The 24995-nt window shown below is 53.9% G+C and overlaps 1 protein-coding gene across 1 annotated transcript; it reads right to left on the reverse strand.

Annotated features, from left to right (window-relative positions):
• Positions 1-2825: 2825 nt before the first annotated feature.
• On the reverse strand, positions 2826-16333 carry ZFP92 (ZFP92 zinc finger protein). Its single transcript, XM_028094392.2, has 6 exons — positions 16138-16333; positions 10779-10829; positions 10465-10591; positions 9358-9462; positions 4678-9020; positions 2826-4145 (listed from the first exon to the last, which is right to left on the reverse strand). Exons 2-5 carry the CDS (start codon positions 10809-10811, stop codon positions 7381-7383), a joined length of 1905 nt encoding a protein of 634 aa, XP_027950193.2. The 5' UTR covers positions 10812-10829; positions 16138-16333; the 3' UTR covers positions 2826-4145; positions 4678-7380.
• Between the last annotated feature and the right edge of the window lie 8662 nt (positions 16334-24995).

Genomic DNA, 24995 nt, shown 5'->3' on the forward strand with positions numbered 1-24995 from the left:
GCAGGGGAAAAAGCCGTGGGACTCGGGTGCGAGTCTGTCTGCCTCTTAGCAGTGAGCATGCAGAGTGCCAGCATGTGGGGAGGAGGCTCAGACACGGCCGGCTTCCTTCCCTCTCACCATGGGTAGAAAGGAAGGGGTCAGCAGGACCGTACTCCCCCTGTGGGCTCTAGGGGTTGATCCTTCTGCACCTCTTCCAGCTGCTGGTAGGGTCTAGTATGACCTCATCATAACTAGTTATATCTGCAAAGACCCTATTTGTAAATAGGGTCACATTCTGACGTCACTGGGGGCTAGGACTTCAACATATCTTTTGGGGGGACATAATTCAATCCATAACATCACCCAGTATCCATTCCAGCCCTCTCCTCTGGGGATAAGATCCCAGTTTTGTTCAGGGCATCAGTGGGCTCAGCCTCAGGTGACAGGTCATGACAATCCTGTCTCCAGCTTTCCCCAGCCTCTCTTCCAGCTAAGGGTGGTCATGTGATCCAGTTCTGAGACCTAAGTGGAAGTCTGCTGGGCAAGTTTCTGGAAAAACTGTTGCTTTCTTGATAAAAGGGGACAGATGCAGCTGTCCTTGCCCTTTCCCCCTTCTGTCCTTTGCATATGTGACAGCAGGTGCTTCAGCAGCCATTTTGTGATCATGAGGCAAAGCTAAGCTAATTTGATACTGGGCCTTGCCAGTGCTCTGCTGCTGAACCGATGCCAGCAAGCTGCCCCCAGATTCCTTACCTTGAACAACATGGGAGTTAGGGATGCTGACCCCCGGCAGAGCTGAAAAATCCACGTGTAACTTTGAATCTTCCAAACCTTAATGACTAATAGCTGCCTGTTAACTGGAAGTCTCACCAATAACAAACAGTCGGGTAACACACATTTTGGAGGTTGTATGTATTATGTACTGCATTCTTACAATCAAGTCAACTAGAGAAAAGAGAATGTTATTAAGAAAATCATAAGGAAAATACATTTACAGTATCATCCTGTATTTAACACACAAAAAAATCTGCATATCGGTGGAGCTGTGCACCTCACAGGTCACCTGTGCTTGAGGCCACGTTCCTGATACACTGTATGCATTTGTTTTTCTAGTCTGAGGAGTTCACCAGGGTGTGTTCTACTCTCCTTTTCCTTTGTCTTTCTCTCCCCACCTCTTCTCGGCCTGCCTGACTCATTCTCTCTCCACCTCCTTTCACCGAGTACCTTGTTCCCACTGAACTAGCCAGAACATGGAAGAAAGCATGTTATATATTAAGCGAGGAATATTTTCACTGAGAAAGAGACAAAAGATTAATTTGATTCTTACCTCCTTGTTTTGATTTGATTTTGTTTTCCTGTTAGAAGTCTTTGCCAGAAAGTTAAAAAAAAAATCTTGGAACAATGATAAGTTCTCAGAACCATGAAGATGGGACACACAGCTCTGTTTTACATTATGGTCAAGGCCGTTATCAAATATGGGCTGGGCTAAACAAAGGCATCATAGGAACAAACGCATGCTCCTGATTCTGAAGGTCGGCAAGACATATGTCTTAGTCACCCTCCCAGCCCAGCACACAGTTACATGTTCAGTGTATGTCTGGGGGACGAATGGGTGACTGCACAAGAATGCAGACTCACTAGGGATGATTGAACAATAACCTCGGAATCAATCAATGCTAACACATGTGCAAGACTTGGACACTGAAATCACAAGCCGTTGCTGGGAGGAAGTAGGGGAGGCCCGCGAGTGAGGAGCTATGTTATGTCCACAAACTGAAGGGCCCGATATTGTTCAGATGTCAGTCCTCCTCAAAGTGATGTATAGATTCAATGAAATCCCAGTCAAAGTCCCAGCAGGCTTTTTTATTTTTTCATATAAATTGACAAGGTATTCTAAAACTCACACAGTAATGAGACAAAATTAGGATAGACCAAAGAGCTTTGAAAAAGAACCACATCAGAGGATTCACATTACCCGATTCCAAGACTTATTATAAAGCCACAGTAACCAAGAAGAGTGTCACGCGGGCATAAAATAGACCGGCATAAAGACTTGCGCACAGCCAGTTGGTCTTCAACCAAGACGTCAAGGCAGTTCAACTGCGGAAAAGATCATCTTTTCAACAGATGGAGCTGGAGAAACTGGATACCCATATAGAAGAAAAATAAATCGTGAATTCACCTCACACCACACGCAAACATTAACTCCAAATAGATCATAGACCTAAATCTAAGAGCGAAAGCTCTGCAACTTCCACAAGAAAACAGAGGGTCAAATTGTAGTGACTTGAGTTTTGCCAAGACTTCTTAACTGTGGTACAAAAAGTACAAACCATGAAATTAAAAAATCCATTCACTGGGCTTCTTCAAAATAAAACAACGTCTGTTCTTCAGAAAACACTGTTATGAAAATAGAAAGGCAAACGTCAGTCTGGAGGGAAATATTTGCAAAACATGTGTGACAAAGGACTTGTATCTAGAACTTTACAACCACATGAAAAGACAAACGAATCAATTACAAATGGGCAAAAGATTTGAACAGACACTTCACCAAAGAAGATCTATGAGTGGCTCAGAAGGACATGGAAAGATGCTCAACATCATTAGTCACGAGGGAAATGCAAACAGAACCACCATATGATACCATTTCATACCGCCCAGGATGGCTAGAATCAACAGGGTGGACAAGTGTCGGGGGGCAGGTGCAGAAGCTGGAGCCCCCGGGCACCGCGGTTAGGGGGCTAAGACTTTGGCTGGCGCTGCCAGAGGCTTCCCATGGGGCCCAGCACTTCCACTCCTCGCTCTATGCCCAGGGGGATAAATGAACACACGTCTACACAAAAACCTGTGCACGGAGGCAGGCTCATGGCAGCTTTATTTGTCATGGCCGCAAACCGGCAACAACCCAAATGTCCGCCCCCAAGTGTCCGACGGGGATCGTGGTCCCTCCACACGATGGAAGAGCGCTCGGCAATGTCAAGTGAAGGGCCGTTACACACGGCGACGTGGCCGCGCCTCAGTCGTTCCGCTGACCGACGCGGAGGCCCGGGAAGCAGAGCGGTGCTGGCAGCAGCGGGAAGCGGGCAGGGGCAGGAAGGGGGGCTGGGTGTTTACGGCCACCGTCTTCATCGTGCTGACGGGTTCTCGTGCGCCACTGCCACCGCTGTGTAAGAAAGATGAGGAGGCCGTGCCCCCCGAGCCCGCTGTGCCCGGCGCTGTGAGGTCACAGACACGCCAGGAGTCGCGCCTGTGGACATCAGAGCCATCGGGCCGGCCACAGTGCGTGGACTTGGTGGTCATCCACGTGCGCAGTCGCACGCTCTAGCCGTTACCATTTACGTGACCTTCCCCTCCTCAGTCTTAGAATAATTCTTTCAGGTGAACAAAAAGTTGCTCCTCATCAGGAACCAGAGAACTTCTTCATGTGGCATCCCAGGCTTCCCTGCACTCTGCTCCCGATGACCGTGTGCCCCACAACCGTCCTGCAGAAAATCCTCTGCTCTTGCAGGGCTCCTGCCCACGGGGCTCCCCCTCCTTCCGTCTGCCCTGCCTGACATCCCTGGAGCTCTACTTCCCTGATACTCCTGCTCTGGCCTCAGGACACCGCTTGTCACCTCGGCTACCTAACAAGACAGGCACTTAGCATCCCCAGCTGGGGGCCTGCTGTGTTCCTCCGGCTGAGGAAAGGAGCGAAGGTCCTGTCGGTTCACGGGGTGTCGGCTGTGGCAGAGGCCCGAGCGCCAACCACCGCCAGCCCCGGCAGGGAGAGCAAACCATTCCGGAAACATTGAGAAGCTAAGGCTTTGGGACCACGACGGCGACGGGATCCTGAGCACCCCCTTCCCGCGCCTGCTTTTTTCCTCCCTTGGGGGCAAATCTCAGGCCCCCCGAACACAGCGTTCACCCATTTCTTTGTTTAGAGCAGAGCGAGTCTTGCAGACAATCTGAGCAAGGTTCTAGACACGGTCCATGCTGGTCTCATAAAGCCCCAGAAGTGGATGCTGCCGTCAGCCGGGTGACACTGCAAGGACCCCCACCGCACTCACGGGTGGCCGCGCGTGGGCCGAGCAGCTGGGGCAACCGGAACCGAGAGCGGCCAGGATCCGGTGGCTCAATGACTGTCAGAGATAGGGGACAGAGGAAAGGGCCAAGGGCCGCAGACATGGCTGGGGGAGGGGGGACATAGAGAGGTTGCAAGACCAGGGGAGAGGGCTTCCAGGCCTACAGGATGGCTGGGTGTCCCGCCAGAGTCCCTCCACGGAGGGAGGCCGAGAAGCGGACAGAAGGGTGAAGGTGGAGCGGCCTCTGTACAGAGCCACATGGGGCCGCATGAGGCACACACGCCTGAGTGAGTGCGGGTGCTGCCACGTGGCCTGAAGACACAGAAGCAGCTGGAGGGACGACACAGCTGCGCCGCTCTGCCCTTCCTGGTCTCCGAGGCACGGCGTCCCACCGGCCTCGGATGGCTGCCCTTGATTCCCAGCTGTGCCGCCCTCCAGGGTTTTGGCCTTACCTTCACCCAAACATAGTCTCTCGGCCCACCCCCGCAATTCCACACCTAGAGCCTTTCCTGGTACTTTAACCCAATTGCTACCTGGTTACTCTAAGCCATGAGAGGGCTCCCTTCAAGGCCAGCACTCTGAGACCCTCCTTATCTGTCTGCCCCCAAAATAAATGAATTCAGTCAGGACAACTTACCAGTTACATGGGGGGGGGGGTACTGCCACAGCATTGAAACCGCTCTTGAAAAGTGTCCAAGGTGTCAGAGGGCAAGTGGTCCAAAGGCTCAGACACACTACGTGCGGACACAGCGTCTCGTGGGGACACGTCTGAAGCAGATGACCAATCCCGAAGTGCAAAGGGGCTGGTGTCCAGGGAAGTTCTTGGGGAAAGCAAGTGTGGGCCATCACTGCTGTCCCCACACAGAGCACTTTAGAAGGAAAAACACAGGGACCCCCGCCCCCCGCACACTCTGACTTTTATTCCACGCAATACCCGTCCAGCTCGTGTTGCACACCTGATCACCATACATGAGAGAAAATGATACTCGTAATTGCACTGCAATGAAAATCTCATGAAGACAAGCAAAATTATACAGAGAACTGACAAAAAGATGCATTGCTATTTTAAATGTCATTTATCTCGGTAAGCGTTTGGGGACCCTGCAGCCTTTCAGGGCGCTCGAAAACCAGAGCACAAGTGTCTGGCATCTGTCCCGGCAAATCCACAGTCTGCTGAAAACACCTGTACATTACCCCCCTGTAGCCAGTCATCTTTGGGTATGGGTCCCATGATAAAAGGAGCTCACATTAAAAGTCAAGTTGGCTTGTCCAGCAGAACCAATGGGATGACGTTACACTGGCCTGCAGGAGTGAGGCTGTTCACTTACGAGAGTGATGGAAATGGACATCAGAGCCCATGGATCTGGTCTCTTTCTGGTTTCCCTCACGTGGCGGTTGGCGTCCCAATCCTGGTCAGGCCACGGTTGAACCAAACGAGACTGGAGTCCAAGTGCATGGCCTCCTGCCGCTGTTCCTTGCTCTGCATGGGGATTGGTTTCCCTGGCAAAGATCGTCTGCGCCTCAAAAAAAAACAAAAAAAAAAAAACAAAAAACGAAAAAAACCAAACAAACCACATACTTCCCAACGACCTGCCCATGGACTTCAAAGACACTGTTCCTAATACTTCTTTTTCCATCGGAAAACCCCAAGTTGCAGATCCGTTTGACCCCCTCAGACAGGACTGGAGCTAACGTGCTAAGGGGGCCATATTCATTTCACATGTTTATGAAGTGCCAACAAAGAGGAACGTGACACAAAGAGCAAAAGACAATCAAAGGACAAGGGGATACAGACCCAGTGAAAGGGGCTATGAGATAAAAGCAAGTTGCAAGAACTCTAGAACTCTGCATAAGTCGTATCAAACTCATTTTAATATAGCTAGATGAAACCTATGTCTTTGTTTCTATCTGTATTTCTCACTTTTGGAGTCGTCCTCGTGATTAGAGCTCCAAGAAGCATGCTCGGAAGGAATTCTGTATTTCCAGGTCTTCCCTCACTCTCCAGATGTGGTGTCGAGCCTCTCCTGCGTGGCGGGGACGGCGCACATGTTCCTGGGAGGCCCAGCGGCGGGCCTCCAGCACACCTATCCCTTGCCTGCCGGAGGTCTGGCAGTGAAGAGGGCTGGAAGGAGGTGGCAAGCCAATCAGGGCGCTGGGCTGAGAGCACCCACGGGCAGAATTCCTGGGCCCAGCGCGGATGGAACAGGGCAGAGCCCGCCAGCCACGGCGCCCCCCCCTCCCCCCCCCCCCGCCCAGCCTTGCAGTAAAGTGCCATTCGAAGGGTCCGCCCTGTCTCCGTGGGGCTAAGGGGGAGGAGGGAGAAGAGGGGCCAGGCTTGCCACCACACTCATCGGGGCTCCGTTCCTCCTGCCTGAGGTCTGCTCACAGGGTGGGGGATTCTTATTTAAGGAACGATTCACCAACACTCTCACGTGGCAAAAACCCCGTCTTTAGCTTACGTTACTCCTGAACGCAAAATTATTCAAAGCGGCTGAACCTTCAATATTGTAAGAAATGTCATATGAAAGGCAGATCCCATGAGCGAGCCACTGCCGGGCACGCTCTGTGCAAATTCCTGACCCATCCTGTTTCCTTCCCGACGGGCACCCGCCACAGAGGTGACTGCTTGAGGGGGCGCAGTTACGTGCAAAGCTTTAGGCACTGAGGGCGGGGAGGAGGGGCGGAGAGGCCAGGGTTGTCTTTTGCTGGTGGGGTCGGGGGAGGGGGGCAGAAGGCAGTGAGGCGGGTGAGCCCGGGGGAGGGGGGGGCAGGAAAGACATGTGTTGCCTGGAGCCCCCCTCCTGTGAGAGACCGGAGTGTCCCCCATACCCCGCCCCGGGGCTCTGAGAAGATGGGACCTGCGTGCCCCTGCTCCTCTGAGAAGCAGCTGGGGGTCCCCACGGAAGGCTGTGGCTTTTCCGGCACAAGGACAAACGGCCTGGAAAAAGAACGGGCCCCTGCTCAGCGGGATCGCAGGGTGTCCGGTTTCTTTCCACGGACAGCACGCCCTGCGGCTCGACAGAAGGGCACGAGCAGCCCGCCGAGGTATTTGCCCAAGTCCATTTCCAGACCATTTCTGAACGGATGAACGTGAGGTGCTGTCACAGTCCAGCCACAGTCTGCTTGTAGCCTTCTCTCAAGTCCCCTCCGTTTACAGGCGCTTAAAGGAGTAAAGTGCTTTTAGTGCTTCCACCCAGGAACGCTAAGACGTCTGGGGGTGAAGCGCGCGGCCCCGCAAGAGGAGACAGACTGCTCCCCAGTAACTCAAAGCACCCGAGCCGGGCGACGGGAGCGGGGGCCGCCGTTGTTTCCGAGCCGGCCCCGTCCCACACAAGCCCGGTCAGACGGCGCGGGAGGCCGCCGCACCCTCCGAGGCTCCCCCGAGGGTCTCGCCCTCCGGGTGCGGCTCGGCACGCGGCCTTCCGAGGGCCAAAGAGGCCGGCGCCTTTTCGCGGTCACTCTTCTCCGAGGGCCTCGGGCCGCCACGGGGCTTCCGGGGATGGCCCAGCCCCCGCTTCCCCTGGAAGGCTCCGCGGCCCGCGGCGCACTGGCCGCTCGCGCAGGGCTTCCGGTGGCCGCGGCCGCACGGGCGCCCCGCAGGGCCGGCGCTCCCGCCGAGGGCGCTCCCGCCGAGGGCGCTCCCGCCGAGGGCGCTCCCGCCGAGGGCGCTCCCGCCGAGGGCGCTCCCGCCGAGGGCGCTCCCGCCGAGGGCGCTCCCGCCGAGGGCGCTCCCGCCGAGGGCGCTCCCGCCGAGGGCGCTCCCGCCGAGGGCGCTCCCGCCGAGGGCGCTCCCGCCGAGGGCGCTCCCGCCGAGGGCGCTCCCGCCGAGGGCGCTCCCGCCGAGGGCGCTCCCGCCGAGGGCGCTCCCGCCGAGGGCGCTCCCGCCGAGGGCGCTCCCGCCCGGGCCCCGGCTGCCTGCGAGCGGCCGCTCGCCACCGTGCGCGGGCCGGGGCTCCAGGAGGACGAGGCTGCTCTGGATCGCCCTCCCGCAGTCTTGGCATTCGTAGGGCCTCTGCGGGCTGTGAACGGCCTGGTGCTTGAAGAGGTTGGCTCGCCGGCTGAAGGCCCTCCCACACTCACTGCACTCGTAGGGCTTCTCCCCGCTGTGCGCCCGCTGGTGCTGACTGAGACCCGAGCAGCCCCGGAAGGCCTTCCCGCACTCTTTGCACTTGAAGGGCTTCTCCCCGCTGTGGAGGCGCTGGTGGTGGATGAGCTGGGAGACGCCCTTGAAGGCTTTCGGACACTGGCTGCACGTGTAGGGCTTCTCGCCGCTGTGGGTGCGCTGGTGCTCGATGAGGTTGGAGCTCCTGCTGAAGGCCTTCCCGCACCTGCTGCACGCGTAGGGCCGCTCGCCGCTGTGGATGCGCTGGTGCTCCAGCAGCGCGAAGCTGCGCCGGAAGGGCTTCCCACACTCGGGGCACTTGTAGGGCTTCTCGCCGCTGTGGATGATTTGGTGCTTGATGAGGTTGGAGCTGCGCGTAAAGGCCTTGCCGCACTCGCTGCACACAAAGGGCTTCTCGCCGCTGTGGATGCGCTGGTGCTCCAGCAGCGCGAAGCTGCGCCGGAAGAGCTTCCCGCACTCGGGGCACTCGTACGGCTTCTCGCCGCTGTGGATGACCCGGTGCTTGATGAGGTTGGAGCTGCGGCTGAAGGATTTCCCACACTGCTGACATAGGTAACGCTTCTCCGCGCCTCTGGAACCCTGCTGCCTTCTAATTGACTCCTGCCAACCACTGGGGCTACTTCTCTGCCGCATCTCTCTTCCGTCCCCCGAGGAGCTGCTCTGACCTTTCTCCCCGGGGGGGTCAACCCCGCCGGAACCTGTCTGTGGAGAATGAGCACGTCCCGCTCCGCGCTCAAGCGTTTCCCCCGGTGGCCTGGCCACCTGGCTCTTGTTACCGGCCTGCAGATCGGTCCTTGTGAGTTCTTTGAGGCAATGCTTCTGCTTTGAAACCAATGTCCTGTTCTTTATCCTGTCACCTGTAAGGACAGAGAACACCCACCGGTGTCACTCGCCCTGGAACTCTATTTAGGGTTCGTTCTCCCTCCTCACGCCCACACTGAAGCTGACAAGGAATGAATCGGGAGATGAGGACGTGGGGGAAGACGCAAGATGACTGTCTGCAGATGGGACCCGGCAAGAGGGGAAAAGGTGGGAATGAGCCCGAAGCAGTGGTGTCTCACCAGGGGGCCTCCCTGTGAGATTTAAGTCCGCCACAAAGGGGAACTGACCCCCCCACGGTGGTCACACTGCCCTCCTTCGGCTGCTGCTCTTCGTGACCGGCTCAGGCGAGCCAGCCCAGCGCCCCACACTCACCTTTCTGCATCCCTGCGGCGGCCCGTGTTCTGCAGGTGCCTGCTGCCCGGGGCCCCTCCCCTTGTTCCAGCCAGGAGACCAGGTGAGGCTTGGACGATAAAAATCCTGCCCGTGGAAATGAAGCAGATCAGTCACTCTTGAACTCAGCCCCGCCTTAACATCTTCGGGAACAGAGAACAAGGAACCCTCTCAGAGAGTGCCACTGGGAGGGTCCAGAGAAAGGACAGAGTCTCTTTGAGGAAGCAAAGGGATTTGAGTGTCCAGGGGCCAGGTGGGCATCGGGAGTCCGCAGTCGATGGTGACCGGGGCCAGAGGATAACGATGTTACTGTCTGGCCTGCAGGGAGGGCAGTAGGCTTGTGGGAAATGGAGCCGGGATCCACAGGGGGCAAGGCCCCGGGGAGTATCAGGAAGCACACAGAGCTGAGGAATGCCTGTGCCTCGAAAGCCAAAGCCCCGTTTCCATCATCAGACAGAACAGATGTCCCAGTTCCTTATGCCAAACTCAACTGACGATTCCAGAGCTCCCCTTTGAGCCCTGGATCTGCGCAGTGAGGGTCAGAAACTAATCTCCCTCTGTGTGGTTAGATTAGGGAGATTAAATCTGCAGGGAAGAAATGGAGCAAGCAGGCCCCCTGCAAGCCCGCTGAAGCGGGGAAGACTGTCCAGCTCCTTTCCGGATTTCTCCAGGCTGGAAAACCAAGTGCATGTCTTATCCTTGATACAAGGAAAAGGAGCAGCTGAACTCCGTACCATGAAATGAATGTACAAGTCAACCTCGATACGAATGAATTAAGTCTACAACAGTGCATATAAATATTCAAAGATAATACGCATCTATCTTTTGGATAGAAGAGGTTTACTTCACCCATGATTTTATATGCAAAATAAATGTGATGGGGGCCCATGCATTTACCACTTACAGGTCAAAACCATTTTCGCTAAAAACTGTTCTACTGAGACAAAAGCTGGGCTCCAGCAGATTACTGCTCCGGTGGGAACATGCATTCATTCTTGGGCTCACAGTAACCAACAAACAAAGAAACTTGAAAATAAATTGAGTTCAGAGACAGAGTAGGGGGATGGGATGTGCATGTCAGATCCTTACCCAGTGACGCCAAATGGCGATAGTTCTCCAGCATCACTCTCTTGTAGAGGATCCTTTGTCTGAGGTCCAGAAGCTTCCATTCTGTCTTGGTGAAGTACACGGACACGTCTTCAAAAGATACTGGCACCTAAAACAAGCCATTCCTGTGGCTGCAGGGGACTTCACCGCCACGAGTCCCAGGATGAGCGGGCAGCAACTAAACACGGGGCGGGGGGACCCAGAGAACTCAGCAGTTAAGGGGAGACTTGGAGTTGCGAGAGTTGTGAGGCCGGGACATGAAGAGGTGGCAGATGGAGACAGGGAGCCCCACTCACCTTGGGTCTGGCCTTCAAGAGAATGGCGGCCATCGCAGGGGTGCAAAGAAGCTAAGGGGATTGGAAAAAGCCAAGTATGAGATGAGGCCCGCCCTACTCCAGCATGACCTCATCCAAGTTAGGTCCCATTCACAGCTCCTGGGGGACAGGACGTCAGCACATCTTTCTGGGGGACACAAGCCAATCCACAACACTTTTCCAAACTGAGCTTCTGTCCTCTCTCCTCACCTGGGTGGTGGGCCACCAGACGGGGAGTCCTGCCCGCCTCGTACGAGGCTTGGCTTCCGCCTTCTCATTTCCTTCTTCCCATGGAGGCAGCACCCCCACCCCGACTTTCCAGCCATCCCTGGAAGCTCCACCGCCAGCTCCTTTTCCTCCCAGCTCAGGGTCCTAACAGAAAAAACTCCAGAAGACGCTCGTGCATGCACACACACACACACACACACACACACACACACACACACACAACCACTCCACCTGAAATAGACCCGCTCTCAAGGAAAAGAGAAAGACCAGAATAGTGAGATGCACTTTGGAGGGACCCACAATAGCTGGGGGAGGGGTGCCCTCTAAAGGAGTGACCTTCAGGCTGAGAGCTGAAGGCTGGGGGTGAGCAGGCTAAGGGCATGGCCCATATCTGGCCCTCGGATGGGCCCAAGCTCAGTGGTCATGGCGCTGAAACTGGGGGCAGGGTGGGGAGTGCAGAAGGTGAGGCCATGTGGGCACTCTGGGGCCAGACAGGAGCTGGGGCTCACGCTAAGGGCAGGAAGAGCGTGTCACTGCCAAAGTGGACAGAATCAGATTTCGCCACATCAGTTCTCAAGACCAGAAAACAGGCAAAAGCAAGTTTGCTCCAAGGCTGTTATCACCACCCAACTGGAGACCACAAGGTGGAACTCCCCCGTGGGGAAGCATAAGAACCAGGCGGTGGCTGGCAGGGGAGTGGGCCGTGAATGCTCACGCTGTCTGGGCGACCACAGCTTATTTCTGCTACAGGAGAGAGGGTGAGGGGACAGGGTCGCACAGTATTTAAACTGCGGCAAAGTCCCTTATCACCAGTGATGAGCTGTCCATCAGCATTGGCCCAGAATCAATAAACTCATGTATCTGACGAAGAAATATATACTAATCAGATAGGAAAAATCCCTTAAGGTGGGATGGACACTAAAACCACTGGGTGAAAGACCATGTGATGTCAAAATATCTTCCCCTATTTACTGCTGGTCACAAGACAGAAAGCTAACCTACCGGTTGGACAGACCTGGGACCCACCTGCTGTGGGGGTGCCACCATGGGAAGCGTGCGAGGCTCTTGCCAAAGTCTGACCCCATTCTAATGCAGCCTTGGGAAACCGCACCCAGTTTATAAAGGATCTTGGGGCCTGGGGGACCAATTACACACCACAAGGAAGAAACCGGCCCAATCTAGAAGGTGGGCTGTACCCGGCCTCCTCTGAGGAGGCTGGGAAGAGAGACTGTTCTGGAGGAAAAGAGGTGTACACGGCCGATAGTCAAGTGCAACGGGAGTCCTTGATGAGATGCTGGCGCGCAGGACAGAGGAGTCATAGGCACTGTGACTGTGGGGCCCAGCGCTGCTCATGTGTCGGATGGATAATGGCCCCGGGTCATGGAAGGAAGTGTCCTTCTTGAAGCACTTAGGGAGAAAATGGCGTGTAAACTTAATTTAAAGTATCTCAGTAAAAACAAAGGACGGAGAGAAGGGGGAGGGAGAGAGAGAGAGAGAGAGGGAGACCGAGAGAAGGAGGGAGGGGGAAAGGAAAGAGGAAACAGAAAGAAAGAGAGAAACAAGCAAATAAGGCAAGCTCCAGGCCTCTGGCAACCCCGCGAGGTGGACCCCTGTGTTCTGTTAGACTGCTCGCTTTATTCGTCTGTCTGCTTAATGGCATTCACAATTAAAAGGGAAACTAGTTGGTGGTCCCTCAGTAGGTAAACATAATTATCACACCACTCAGCAATTTCACTCCTGAGTATATGTTCAAAAGACCTGAAAACAGGTGTTCACATCAAAACGAATGCACCCAGCTTAACCGCAGCCTGATTGAGTGCAGCCAGAAGGCGGAAAGAACCCAAGACAGCGACCAAACAAAACGTGGTCCGTACACATGATGGAATGTTATTTGGCCATAAAGAGGAGTGAAGTACTGATCCATGCGCTACAATACGGATGAACCTTGGAGACACCATGATCAGTGAAACAAGCCAGACATGAACACAAAAGGCCACATCCTGGATGATTCCATTTATGTGATGTAATCTAATATTTCACAAGCGCTGTCTTGACCTAGTTTTGAAGTTATGTGTACAAGTTCTCTTTCCTCTGCCTTTCTTGGGCAATTTGCTAAGCCCCGACCCCAGCTATCTCCGTTTTTGGGACCCCTCTCTCTGGGACCACCAAACACACTCCCCCAACTCCCCCTTATTAGGCTCCTACACTCTGGGGCCAGGTACCAGACAACTAGGGACAGCCCCAATGCCCCAGAGCCTGAAAAATCATCCAAATTAGCCAGTGCACAGGGACCCCGCAGAAACTACCTACCCCTACCCCAGGTTCCCCCCCCCACCCTCACATGTGGCCCCATGTGGCCACCTCCTCTCCTTCAGAGCTGTAAGTAACAAGGAAGTTCTGCATTTCATTGCACTGAATGTCACGACCTGTGATTTGCTATCAAGAAATCGTTAAGTCTTGGGGCGCATGGGTGGCTCAGTCATTGAGCGTCTGCGTTCGGCTCAGGTCGTGATCCCAGGGCCCTGGGATCGAGCCCCGCATCGGGCTCCCTGCTCCACGGGAGGCCGGCTTCTCCCTCTCCCACTCCCCCTGCTTGTGTTCCCTCTCTCGCTGTGTCTCTCTGTGTCAAATAAATAAATAAAATCGTGAAAAAAGAGAAATCTTTAACTCTTATAAATCGTGTGACACCTCCAGCACAGGTAAATCCGGAGGGTCAGAGAGCAGATCAGTGGGTGCCAGTGGCTGAGGGGGAGGGCGCTGGGAGCAACTGCTTCATGGAAGGGGTTTCTCTCTGGGGGGATAAAAAGGTTCTAGAACTAGAAAGAGGTGGTGGTTGCCCAACATTGTGAATGTACTTCATGCCACTGAATTGTTGGTTCTAAAGAGGCTAATTTTATGTTATGTGAATCCCATCTCAATAAAAAAAGGGGGGAGGCAAAAGGTGTCACTGTCAAGTAATCCTCCTGATGTCCACAGGTTATGCTTTATGATGACATGCCGTCAGCCACCGGGGGACGGGCACAAGCTAAAAGAGTGTGTGCAGGGGGAGAATACTGATAACAGCAAGGCTTTTCAGGCCACTACTAAAATGTTCTGAAAAACAGCACGAGTTTCTTTTTTCCTTACCATGACTGTGGGGCCAGGTCATGGTCCATTTTGGAAGATACACAAGCCGAAAGGAAGAAGTATTATCTCTAGCCACCCCGCCCCCCCCCCCCCCCACACACACACACCACACATGCTGGAGATTGTTGAGCTGTGACTTCCTAAGAGAAACACATTACGGACAGGGTTAGCCTGTAGACAGAGACCAACACTGAAGTTCAATGCCACAAGGCGCGTCCAGGCGCCAGCCATGCGAAGTGGTCACACCCAAGGGTCCGTCTTTGAGACCTAGTCTCCCAAAGTCAGCATACTTTCAAATCCTGGAAAGAAAGATATGGCAAGCTCTCCTCACAGACCCTAAGGCCAAGTAACGGCCAGGCAGGAATGGGGTGACACTCCTGAGCATGTGCATAAGGAAGAATCAGGAAGGACACTGTGGAACTGGAGAGCGGTTTCTCCTAAGAGCCTGGTGGGCTGCCAGAACAATGGAGAAGCCGAAGGATGATTCCAGGCCCCGAAGCTCAGGTCTCCCCAAAACCCGTCACTAGGCATACAGGTGGAGGTCCATCAGACATCGGTGCCTCAGGCAAGAAGCCAGGAAGGCCCTGTCAGCCTGGGTAACCAGGGACCGTCTGCCAGCCTCCTCTAAGGCTGGTCCACGCTAAGGAGGGGAGCAGAATCCCACCGTGCTTGCTGACTGGCCCAAGTAAAGCCGAGTATGTGGGGCCACCCCCCTGGGGGAGGAGAGGAACAGGGCTGCCAACTGAAATGCATCATGGCTCAAAAAAGGGAGAGGTGGGGGGGGTGGGAGCTTCAGGGCTGATGCCTACAGAAGACCAGGAGATGGGGCTATTTCTCCAGAAAAAGAAAACAGAAAACAAACAACGTGAAAGGCAGTCGGCAATCCGCAGGCAGGATCAGGAATTGGGGCTCTTTCATCTGCCAGGAGTGACGCAGAGCCTCTGCAGTCAGGCTTCTTCCTTCCTGGTGAAACTTCCTCTGAGGTTTGGCAATTCAAGACCCCAACTGCCTCCTCCTTGCTCTAGTAGTCCTCCCCCAGGGAACACATCACTTGCCACCCACCTGGTGGAAAGGCCTGGGGACCCAGGGCCTAGGGAGGCCACAGGTCAGCCCAGGGCCTCCCCACTGCCTGGCCCAGCAAAGCCCTCTGAGCATCATCCTTGCAACTGGTGTCTGCCCTGCCCTGGGGGGCAGGGGCCACAGGCTGAACTGGTCATAAGGAGGGCTACCTCCTAATGGGGTTCTGTCGTTCCCCTGCTCATGGCCCTCCCTGGGGTGCCCGTTCTGACCTGGCCCTCCCCTCCCCTTCCACCTGCTTGCTCCTTACTCCTGCCACACTGTCTTCTGAGCATTCCCTCCCCCACACCATGCCACTCATACCTCAGGGCCTTTGCACGAGTTCTTTCCTCTCCGTGGAATATTCTCTCATCTCCTTCAAGTTTTTCAGAAATATCACCACCTAACCACCTACTTAAACTTGCAACCCAGCTCCTTACCTGCCCTCCTCTGCTCTATTTTCCCCATGGCACCTACCACCAATTAACACAGTCTCTAATTCTGAATTTAACATGTTTGCTGTTTGTTGTCTGTTCCCTGCCACTAGAACTGGCGCCGCCGCAGGGCGAGTTCTGCCGTTTTGTCTCTGACATGCCTGCAGCAGCCTGACCTACACTGGCTGCTCAGCGAGTATCTGTTGGACCGGAGGACTGCTGAACTAGTTCCCCCGCTCGGCTCAGTTCCCTCCCTCTCCTGCTCTCAAGGGCCTTCCATCCCACCTCTGGCTTCTCTCCTTACGCTTTTTTCTGGTGTGCTCCTCACCACCAAGGGGCACAACGCCCCACCCTTGACAGACCCAGGAATACCTCCGGGATCCACACGGCCTGTGCCCGCTGAGTTCACCAGGTGTCCCTCGGCAGGAGTGCCGCGACCTCACAACGCCAGCCTGCCCAGCGCTCCCAAACACAGAGGCGCAAAAATCCAAACTTACCCGCCGGGTGGCCGGTGCTTTCTTGCCAGCCCCAGGGTCAGAGGCGAACCGCAGTCAAAGGAGAGAAACTGGGAAACACTGGCTGCCTTTCCCAGGGCCCTCTCCCTCGCCCCCTCGCCACCTGCCGAGACGGGGCCCCGCTCTGGGCCGCCGCAGCCCTGCCAGGCCAGCGTACTGGGGCTCCGCAGGCCACCGGGCTGTTCGCCACCCCCCACCCCCCACCCCCGCTTCTGGCGGGCCCGAGGCCAAGGCTGCCGCCTCCGAGAAGCCCGCCGGGACAGCGGCCCCAGGAGATGGCGGGATTCCCTGACAGGTCTCGACCTGGTCCCTGGGCGCCGCTCTCGGGGGGTGGCGCGTTCTGCGAAGCCGTCAGTTGTCTATCCGGAGCGGACCAGCAGGGCCCGGCCCGCGGGCGGGGAGCGGGCGGGGCCGGGGCGGCGGCGGCGTGGGAACCCGGCGCGGGGGGTGGGGGGGCATGGAGCATGCGCGTCGCGGCGGGAGGGCGGCCCGGCCCCGCGCGGCTCCCCGTGCGTCCCTCGGGGTTTCTGGGCTGACTCCCCGTGCACCCTGGGGCACTTCTGCTTCCCATCTGGGCTGCCTCGAGGACTTGGGTAGCAGGGGTCAGTCCGCCGCGGTCCCCCAAGGGGGCAGGGGAGGGGCAGCATTGGCCGAGGACCTCCCACGGGGCAGACCCTGGGGCTTTACGTCCATCCAATCATCTCTTCAGCCATTTGGGATCCATGGGACACTGCAGGGCACCCAGTAAGAGACCAGCGCCCTTAGGCCAGGAGGGCAAAGATGAGAAAATGGGGTGCACTGAGGGGGGGGGACTTGGGGAGGGCCGTGTGCAGACAGACGGAGGGAAAGGGAATAGCAAGAAGTGAAGAGCTGCGTCCGTTTTCCCCCTGCCGCTCCCACCCCCCGCCCTTCCCGTAACCTTTGAGCAGGTCCGCAGGGTGGGCTTGGGGTCTCCATTTTCCTACAGGTCACCACTCATGTGGCCAAATCATTATCAGTGGAGCACGTGTCTTGAGTCAACCGTGCTGTCCAAACTGTAGTCCTGGGAGACAGGGGCCCTAGGGTGTGTAGTAGCTGGGAACGCATGTGGCCATCAGTGCTCCAGGTCACGTGGGCTCCTCCTCGACTCTGCGCAAGGGTCAGAACACTGAATGGCTCGTGTGGTGGGGGACGTCATGTCACATGTGGGGCCAGTCCTCATACCCTTGGGGCTCCTGAGCCTTGATGGGGCCCTCATAGGGAGGCTGGTGGGGGCAACGATGCTGTGAGTGGGTGCCAGGAGGGACAAAACCCTTCCTTCCAAATAGGCCACCTTGGCATTTGTGGGCCTGAAGCTCAGCTGGAGCTGGAGGTTTTCTGATGATTGCAATTGTTGTTCTGGCCCCTGATTTCCCAGAGGGGAACCACCGCTGTCCCTTTGTTGTCCCTCCGCAGGGTGGCCACCACTGTCCTTCAACTCTCCCTCCCCGTGTGGCCACCCTCTCCCTTCACTGGCCCTCCCAGTGTGACTACCACTGTCCCTTGTTGGTCCCCCCCCCACCATGTTTCCCCGGGTGCCATGCTGCCCCAAGACCCAGCCTCTTTCTAGTGTGAAGTCTTGCCTGTGGCATCAGGCTGCTCTGTGTGCGCTGGGGAAGGTCTGTCATCAGCAATCGGGACCACAGTCTTCCTCGATCCTGCCCAAAGACAGAGAAGCCCTCCTCAGACAGAATGTGAATCCTTCCCTCCCACCCTGCTGGGCCATTTGGATGATGGGCTGCCCAGATCACTAATAGTTGCCCTAGGAATGCCATGCGCTCCTGGCCTTGGACCAATCAGATCTGCATCTGGGTTTGAGGATGGGGGGGGGGTTACCATGCCTCGAACTGCATGGCAGAGGGACAGACCCATAAAAAGGGGGTCCTCATAGCAAAGAAGAAAGGGGAAATGGCTGCTGGGAGGGCAAGCAGCTGTGTCCTGTCTCTAGGCATTCCTTTGGGTGACAGGGATTGTGGCCCGAAGGATCACCAGCTTTTCCGAGACGTCCTGGTGGAGGGGAGGGTCACCTTCCAGTAGCCCAGGACAACTGCTCAGCTGCACCTCGCTCCCCGGTGTCCGTTCCCACGAGTGGCCCATCCCCTGGCCCATGCTCACACTTGGGAGCGGGGGCAGGTGAGGCATGGCTGGGTGTGGATTCATCCTTGGGCCACTTGGAGCTTTCCATGATGCCCCACTTCTATCCCTAGTCCAGACCTCTCCTCAGAGTCCCTACCCCTTATATCCAGCTGCATTCTAGACATCTCCACTTGGATGCTTCCCACTCACATGTCCAAAATGGAATTCATGATTTTCTACCCAAGGTGGTGCTCTTCCCAAGTCCCCAGCCACAGTGAATGGAATCCCCATACACCCATGTTAAAGGCCAGAGTTCGAGGATGTGTCCCTTGCTCACCTTCCCCATCCAGTTATTCATAGTGTTTGGTTAGTTCTCCACGTGTTTTAGGTCTGTTAACTCTGCCCTATCAGTTCCATGACACTACCACTACTATTGTTCAGGCCGCCATCATCTCTCAGGGGACAGCCCCAACTGCCCCTCAATAGGTTTTCTGCATCCACTTCGTCCCCTCCCCTCATGATTCTTCCAAAAGAAAGCCAGATAAAGCATCTGGAGGTACAATGTGACCATGTCATACACACACGTGAGTGCACTTGCACCTCTGACTTCGAACTTCTCAATGTGCTCCCAACTCTTTTAGGTAAAGACCAACCATGAAGACTGCATGGTCTGTTCTCTCCAGCCTCAGTGCCCAGCACTCCCCTCAGCCTGCGTCTCTCTGTTTCCCTCTGCACCAGACCCACTGGTCTTCTTTCAGTCTGATACCCACCATGTTTCTTTCAGCCCCGGGGCCTTTACACATGCAGTTCCCTCAGCTGATGTGAACCCCACCTCCCTCCCAGAAGAGGAGCAGAAAATGCCAGGTCTGCATTCTCTCGGCTTCCCTTGCAGCTAGTGTATGGGTTCATGACCTGGTCCCACCAATCAGATGCACCTGCTGCCAACTGAATCTGGGGCCAGAGATGGGAAGAAGCAGGGGCCACACATATTCCACTAGGGTGGGTGGGTGGCAGCAGGGGCAGTAAGACCTGTGTCCTAAGGAGCAGCGGCAGCTGTGGTTCTCATGACAGTATGTGCACCTTACATTGCTGGTGCAAACAGTGTCTGTGCCCAGTTGTGTGAGGCAGCTTCATAGGTGCCTTCACTAGCCCAGCACAGCAGCGTGATTCACACCCTTGTTCCTCTCTGCAAAGCCTCCAAGCCTGGCTCTCCAGCTGTCCCCAAATGCCTGTGGGACACCTGCCATCCTTCAGCTAATTCCCTTTGTGCTTCTGTCAGCCAGTCTGCTTCTGTTGTGTTCAACTAAGAACTATGATGGACTAGTTTTCTGCAGAGGCTGCATGATCTCCCACTGCGTTAGGTACTCCCTGCCCTGGGTTCAGGGTCGCCATGTGCCCTTAGAGCTTGGCAGGTCTTTACACAATCCATTATTGGCTCTTCTTTCTCCATCCTTCTTTTAACAATGGTGTTTGTTAATAGTTATGAATATTTAGAAGCTTCATATTACTTGTTGGAAAACAGATCGATAGAAATGATCCATTTTGAGAAACTGAGAGGAAAAAAGGTTTTAAAAAGAAAGTAAACAACAGAACAGAACCTTAGTAATCTGTGGAACAACATGGCAAGGTTTAACATGTGTATTTGGGATCCTAGGAGAGAAGACAGAGAAGGGGAAGAAAAACTACTTAAAGAAAAAGTAACTGACATTTTCAAAATTTGGAGATAGATGCAATTTACAGATTCAGGAAGTTCTGTGAAGCCCAAGGACGATAAATACAAAGAAAGGTCACATGTGGTTGCATCGTAGTCAGAATACTGAAAAGAAAGGCTAAAGAGAAAATGTTGAAAGCAGTCAGAATTAGCCGAAGCACTATGTTTTGGAGAACACTAACAAGAACTCAAATGAGTTCTCATCAGAAACAATGGGCATCAGGAGTCAGTGGGACAACATTTTTGAAGTGTTGAACAAGAACAAAAAACAGGTTTCAACTCAGAACTCTGTATCTCTGGGGAAAAGATTCTTTAAATATGAAGGTGAAATAAGGACCTTTTCAGATAAATGAAAGCCAAGAGAATTCATCAGTAGACCTGTGATAACAGAAATGATAAAGGAGATCTTTCAATCTAAAGAAACACGATAGTAGAAGGAAAATTTGATTTTTGGGTAGAGATGAATAACACCAGAAATGGTAAACATGTAGGCAAACATTAAAGAATACTTATTTGCTCTTAATTTTTTTTATAATACATTTGACTATTTAAAGTAAAAATTATAATAGTATATCGTAGGGTTTATAATATATGTAGATGTAATACGTATGGCAACTACAGCATAAAGGATGAGGTAGAGGGCGAATGAATCTATCATCTGGTGGAAATCTTCTTACATTTATGTAAAGTAGTACAGTATTAACCACAAGTAGACAAGCGAACAGTTAAGGATATATATTATAGTCTCTAGAGCAACCACAATGAATCAGTGCAAAATGATAATTGCTTAAAAAAGCAATAGACAAGGGGCGCCTGGGTGGCTCAGTCGGTTAAGCATCTGCCTTCAGTTCAGGTCATGATCCCGAAGTCCTGGGATCAAGCTCCACGTTGCGTTCCCTGCTCAGTGGGGGGCCTGCATTTCCCTTTCCCTCTGCCACACTCTCTCTCTCTCTCTCTCTCTCTCTCTGTCAGATTAATAAATGAAATCTTAAAAAAAATCAATAGACAAGTTAAAATGGGATTTAAAATAATTGATTATCTCAGGCAGGAAAAGGGGAACGTAGGAACAAAAATAGATAAACAGTGCTACAGACTGAAAGTGTGTGTCCTTCCCAAAATTCACATGTTGGATCCTCATGCCCAGTGCATTAGGAGGTGGAGACTTTAGGAGGATATTAGGTCATGGGGAGGAGTCTTTGAATGGGATTAGTGCCCTTAAAAGGGAGACTCCAGAGAGGTTCCTCACCCCTTCTGCCATGTGAGGACATGGTGAGAAGACGGCTGTTAACTGGGAAGTGGGCTCTCACCAGATATAAAACAGGCCAGCACCTTAATCTTGGACTTCCTAGCCTCCAGAACTGTGAGAAACAAATATTTGTCATTTCTAAGCACCCCAGTCTATGGTATTTTGTTACAGCAGCCTGATGAGCCCACTAAGACAGAAAAAGCATACACTTAAATCCTACCATTCAAAAATTATACTCAATGTTAATGGGTTAAACACTCCGATTGAAAGGCAGAGATTGTCAGAATGAAGAAAGAGCAAGGATTTTGCTGTCTACAAGAGACACAATTTAAAAATAATGACTCAGATATGTTGATAGTAAGAGAATCCCAAACTGTATACCATGCAGAGAGTAAGCCTAAGAAAGTGGGAATGGCTATATTAATATTAGACATAATGTATTTAAAGACAAAGAATATTGCCTGACGTGAAAGGTAATAATGATATAAGGGTCAATTAGTCAGGAACACATAGAATTTATAAATGTACTAGTACCCAATAACAGAGCTTCAAAATATATGTAATAAAACTTGACAGAATAAAGAGAGAAACAGACTTTTTCATAATTATAGGTGGCGATTTTAACACTTCTGCCTTAGGAACTGATACAGCTAGGTAAGAAATCAATAAAAGTATAGAATATCTTTATGACATCACCAAGAATAGAAAATAAACTTTAAAGAAAATTTGACCAACTTTGCAAAATGAGTTCTCCACCTGTAAGTTTACTCCTTCTCCAACTCCACTACTTTGTCGGTAGGCCACTTCACTGGCAGAAGATCCCCGGGGCGCCGAGCCCCGGCAATTACTTCGCGAGGCTCACAAGCCTCGGAACTTCAGTCTCGGAACACCGATCTCGGAACATCAATCTCGTGAGACTCACTGGTATGTCGCTACAGTAACAGTGCCTCGTCACGTGCTCTCCTGAGCCAATCATTTGCCTGGTAAAGACACGCCCCGAGAACTTTCCGCCTTCTGCGCCCGGGGGCTTCTGGGAGCATCCGGAAGCGCACGTGGCTTTAGCACCGCGTGCTTGGTGGGCTCCGTCACACGGTTTCCGGCTGTGTAGCTGACGAGAGTTCTTCAGACCTTTCGGAGTGGGACTGTGGAGTTGTTCACAGAGTGAGAGAAAGTGAGTAGATGCGCACCGGCACAGGTTGCCGGAATGGAAGGTTCTTAGCTGTGGGGGCCTGGTGGGGAGGGCTCCGGGGTGAGGGGAGGTGGGGGGAGGGCTAATGTCTCGGCATGTGGTGGGCGGTGTGGGAGCGGGGGTGGGGGGGGCTCTGGGCTGAAGGAATGGCTGCTGAGGGAAGGTAGGGGCTGAGGGAAGGGTACCCCGGCGTTGGGGGCCCTGGAGGAGGACTGCTGGCTGTGAGGGGTCTGGTTGGGGGCGGGGGGGGCGCTCGGGCCGGGGCTCAAGGGTGGGGCTGATGGCTGACTGTGTGAGAGGCATGGGAAGGGAGGGCTCCCGGCTGCTGGAGGCTGTGGGGGGAAGGCGGCGGGGGACGACTCCCTGGTGGGGTGCTGAGAGGGCAGGGTTGCCTCCCGAGCGCCTGGGGGCTAGCTTTGGGGGCTAGAGGAAGGGCCTACTGCTGCGGGTGGGGGGAGTGTGGGAGAGGAGGGCTCCTCCGGGCTCCGGACGCGGCGGGGGTGGGGGGGGTGGGGGGGTGGGGGGGCTAACGGCTATTGTGTGGGGGAGGGGCGGGGGGGGGCGACGGAGAGGCCTCTCGACCGGAGAGGCGTGAGGGGAGCTATGGAGCTGTGCGGGAGCTGGGAAGGGAGGACGCCAACTGCCCCTGGCAGGAACGAGGGCTCCCGCTCGGGCTGTGCGGAGGGACGGACCCCCGGCTGCCGGCGCTACCGGGAGGCCCGCTTGGCGCGGGGAGGCCAGAAGCCAAGGCCCGAGCCACTGCAGGCGCCGGCGCGGGGCGCGCCAACTGGGAGGGCACCTGGCTGCTTGGGGCCACAGGGACGGTGCCGGGCTGCGGGTGTGGAGAGTATGGGAGGGGAGGCTTCCTAGCTGGGGCGGGAGAGGGGAGAGCTAGCTCCCCGCTGTGAGGACGCGGACGTTACGTCTAAGCCTGTGGGGGCGCCCTGCTCGCGAGAGCCTAGACGGGCTCTACCACGCGGTGGGGGCGCTGCACTGGAGGACAGCTTTGCGGCTGCGCAAACAGGACGGAGCCTCGCTGAGGGGAGGCGGATGGGCTGGAACGTGGGGCCGCCGGCTGAGCACGTGCGGGGTTCCGGAGGGGCTCTGGCCCCCTGCAGTTGGAATCCCACGGGCTCTGGGTCGCCTCTGTGGGGGATGGCAGAAGGATTCCAGCAGGGGGAGGTGCAAAACCTTGTCCTCCACAGAAAATAAAGATTCGTTACAAGAGTGCTTTGCACATTCACCCACATACACCGTATGTTGGGCCATAAAAAAGCTCCATAAATTTTAAAGGATTGTGCTTTTGCATAATAACTTCTATGGCCTCACGGAATTTTATCTAAAATTAATAATAATAGGGGCGCCTGGGTGGCTCAGTCGGTTAAGCGTCTACCTTTGGCAGGGAGTCCGCTTCCCCCCTCTGCCCCTCCCCCTGTTCGTGCTCACTCCTGCGCGCTGTGCGCGGTTGCGCGCGCGCGCGTTTTCTCTCTCTCTCTCTCTCTCTCTCTCAAATAGATAGAATCTTTTATAAAATAAAATTAATAATAATAAAATATCTTTAAATATTTGGAAACCCGTGGCTCAAAGAAGAAAACACGAAGGAACTTAGAAAATATTTCAAACTGATTAATAAAAAAAAAAATACAACTTACCCAAATTAGTCAGGCAGCTAAAGAAACAATCAGAAGAAAATGTATTACTCTAAGTACTTTTATTATAAAAGAAGGACATAAAATCAGTGACCTAATGGTCCATTTAAAGAAATTAAAATTAAAAATAAATTAAAAAAATAAACTAAATGCAAAATGAGTTGGCTGAAAAAATACTACAGCTAAGAGAGTAAATCAGTAATAGAAAGCCAACTGTAGGCATTTAACAAATCCTTATATTTGTTTTTTTTTTAAGAGAAACAAAACTGATAAAGCCCTAGTGAGACTAATCAAGAGAAAAGGGAAGGAACACTTATCACCAACATCAGGAATGAAAGAGTGCTATTGCTACAGATCAGACAGACATTAAAAAGAGAATGCAGGGAATATTATGGAAAAATTTATGCCAAAAAATTGAATACTTGACATACTTCTTCGGTAAAAAAAGCAACTTTTTTTTTTTTTTTTAAGATTTTGTTTATTTGTCAGAGACAGAGAGCACCTGTGCGCATGCACACAAGCAGGGAGACCGGAAGGCAGAAGGAGAAGCAGGCTCCCTGGTGAGCAAGGAGCCTGATGTGGGACTTGATCCCAGGACCCTTGGATCATGACCTGAGCCGAAGGCACATGCTTAACCAATTGAGCCACCCAGGCGTCCCAAAAAAGCAACTTCCTTAAAGTGATGCCAGAAAAATAGAAAATAGGATTAGGCCTACATCTAGTAAATGAATTAGTGTATTACCAAGAAAGTTTTCTAAAACTGAACAAAATGGGGAGTGGAGGTGCTACAGGCCACCACTGTGAGGGACCCTGGGCTTTGGCTGTGTGGTAGGGTAGGCTGTGTGGTATGAACATGCCTCTCACCCCTTTGCTCCCACAGGCTGAGGCTCACATCGTGGAAGTCTGTGTGTCCCTGTCTAGTCCTTTCTCTCCACCCTCAGGTTCTCAGCA

This window comes from Eumetopias jubatus, unplaced genomic scaffold, assembly GCF_037043125.1.
Source record: "Eumetopias jubatus isolate StellerSeaLion01/CBP00866 unplaced genomic scaffold, mEumJub1_p1.0 scaffold_11, whole genome shotgun sequence".
In the NCBI taxonomy this organism is placed as follows: Eukaryota; Metazoa; Chordata; class Mammalia; order Carnivora; family Otariidae; genus Eumetopias; species Eumetopias jubatus.

Excerpts from the sequence above, each read along its gene's own strand:
- ZFP92 (XM_028094392.2), bottom strand. The coding sequence starts at position 10,811 with ATGGCCGCCATTCTCTTGAAGGCCAGACCCAAG. Across the intron at positions 10,592-10,778 it reads TCTTGAAGGCCAGACCCAAG|GTGCCAGTATCTTTTGAAGA; the intron begins GTGAGTGGGGCT and ends GGCTTGTTTTAG. Across the intron at positions 9,463-10,464 it reads TCGCCATTTGGCGTCACTGG|GATTTTTATCGTCCAAGCCT; the intron begins GTAAGGATCTGA and ends TTCCACGGGCAG.